The 1,963-nt window shown below is 37.7% G+C and overlaps 1 protein-coding gene across 1 annotated transcript; it reads left to right on the forward strand.

The window, feature by feature from the left end:
• Window positions 1-41: 41 nt before the first annotated feature.
• Window positions 42-739, forward strand: LOC104943069 (complement C1q tumor necrosis factor-related protein 3-like; the record flags this gene model as incomplete). Its single annotated transcript, XM_010768392.1, has 2 exons — window positions 42-212; window positions 326-739. Coding segments are annotated over 2 exons (455 nt in total), but the record flags the coding sequence as incomplete, so codon positions are not given.
• Window positions 740-1,963: the final 1,224 nt, after the last annotated feature.

Raw genomic sequence — 1,963 nt, forward strand, 5'->3', positions numbered from 1 at the left:
TCTCTCTCTCTCTCTCTCTCTCTCTCTCTCTCTCTCTCTCTCTCTCTCTCTCTCTGTCTCTCTCTCTCTCTCTCTCTCAGTCAAACAGGTGGCTTTCTCAGCCTCTCTGTTGGCTTCAGGCTTAGGAACTATCGGACCATTTAACACTGAAACTAATCTGGTCTTCAGATACATCTTCTCAAACATTGGGAATGCCTACAACCCAAACACAGGTACTCAAATCCAAGCATTTCAAATGAGTTTTAGGTTTTTGGCTTTGCTGAATTCAAAACATGATCAACAAACAAATATGAAGTTTCCTTCACTGACAAAACATTTCCCACAGGTTTTTTCATTGCACCAGTGAGAGGAGCCTACCACTTTGAGTTCTACGTATATGGTCACGGAGATCCTTCACACGCTTCAGCTGCTGCGTTGTTCAAGAACGGAGAGCATGTTTGTATTGCATATGAACATCAGACGTCAGGTGCTGGCACATCTTCAAATGGTGCCACACTGCTTCTGGAGGTCGGAGATGTTTTGTTTTTGCGTTTGTGGGGAAACTGCAAGATATTTGACAGTGTAAATCATCATAGTACCTTTAGTGGTCATCTGCTTTTCACCATGTGAATGGGAAACCTTTTTTCTTGTGTGTGGCAGCTCTTGTTGAAAAAAGTGTAATTAGTTTTTCCTTAATGTGAAAGCTGATAACAACACTGTACAATACACTTTTTAATAAAACAAATGTTTGCTTTTTTTTTCAGTTTTGTTGATTTCCAGGAAACACACAGCGATAAACAGAGACAGAATACTTGCACCAGATTTTCAACATAAAATATGAGGTGCAATAATTCATGAGAATATTTAGTTATTTTTCATGAATTTTCAGAATTCCCTTAATTTACATCACAAAGTCGAGAAACACTAAATCTAAATCCAGTCTGTTTTGCCTCAATCAAGATGACAAGGAGAATCTACACGTTAGTTAGAGCTCAGCATCCATCAAAACAACTTTCCTTTTCCTGTCTGACCTTTTCCTGTTTTAACTACTTGTTTTATAGAAATGTGAATCATTGAGCTGTTAATGTGACAGGGGAATTACGTTTGTTGCTTCAAATCCATTTCCCATAGCTGTGCTTTCTCTGTTTTTAAGCATCTCGACTTACACAAGAACTGTACCAGTGCCAGCAAACGAGAGTCTCATTGACAGAGTTTGTCCTGTACATGAAACCTGAACGACGAAGTTTCAAGGCAACAATCATCTAATAAAGTTAAATATATTGTTTTCATGTTCTCATACATTTGAATAAAAGCACAAACAAATCACTGCAATACTCCGTCAGGACTTTTATTCACAATGATGCTTTGAAAATAAAAGAACATGTTATTGTTCGAAAACCAATAATAACATAGAAGTGTCTTATATATTTCGAAATACACATTATAACATAAACCCCAATGTTCATATATAATAAGGAAATTGTTAGCATTTTATTGAAAGGTTCCATGTCATGCTTTTCCAGTTATTACCCGTCCCCTTGTGTGTTATGAAGGTTTTTATGCATGTAAACAGTCTGCAGAGTCAAGACCCTCAAAGTACACCCTGTAGGGCAGGGATATTCAACTGGCGGCCCGCGGGCCAAATCCGGCCCGCGGGGAGCTTTCTCGTGGCCCCTGGAACGCACTCCATATTCCAATATAAAAAAAAAATTCTAATTACAGAATTAATTTTTATAATCATTTAAATAAATTTAAATATATGTTCGCTATTATGTTATCCGAATTAAATGAGTCCAAATTATTTCTCCTTCAATAGCTCTTAAAAGGCAATCTTGCATTGGACTGATCAGCGTGTAATTATCGCGATATCGTGTCAATCTCGTTACTCTCGTTACTGATCCAAAATGAGCGGAGAGAAACGGCGGAAAATTGACGGTGAAAACCGACACTTCAACCCCAAATGGACTGATGATTTTGTATTTAT

This window comes from Notothenia coriiceps, unplaced genomic scaffold (assembly GCF_000735185.1).
Source record: "Notothenia coriiceps isolate Sejong01 unplaced genomic scaffold, NC01 NC01_scaffold00005632, whole genome shotgun sequence".
Classification (NCBI taxonomy): domain Eukaryota; kingdom Metazoa; phylum Chordata; class Actinopteri; order Perciformes; family Nototheniidae; genus Notothenia; species Notothenia coriiceps.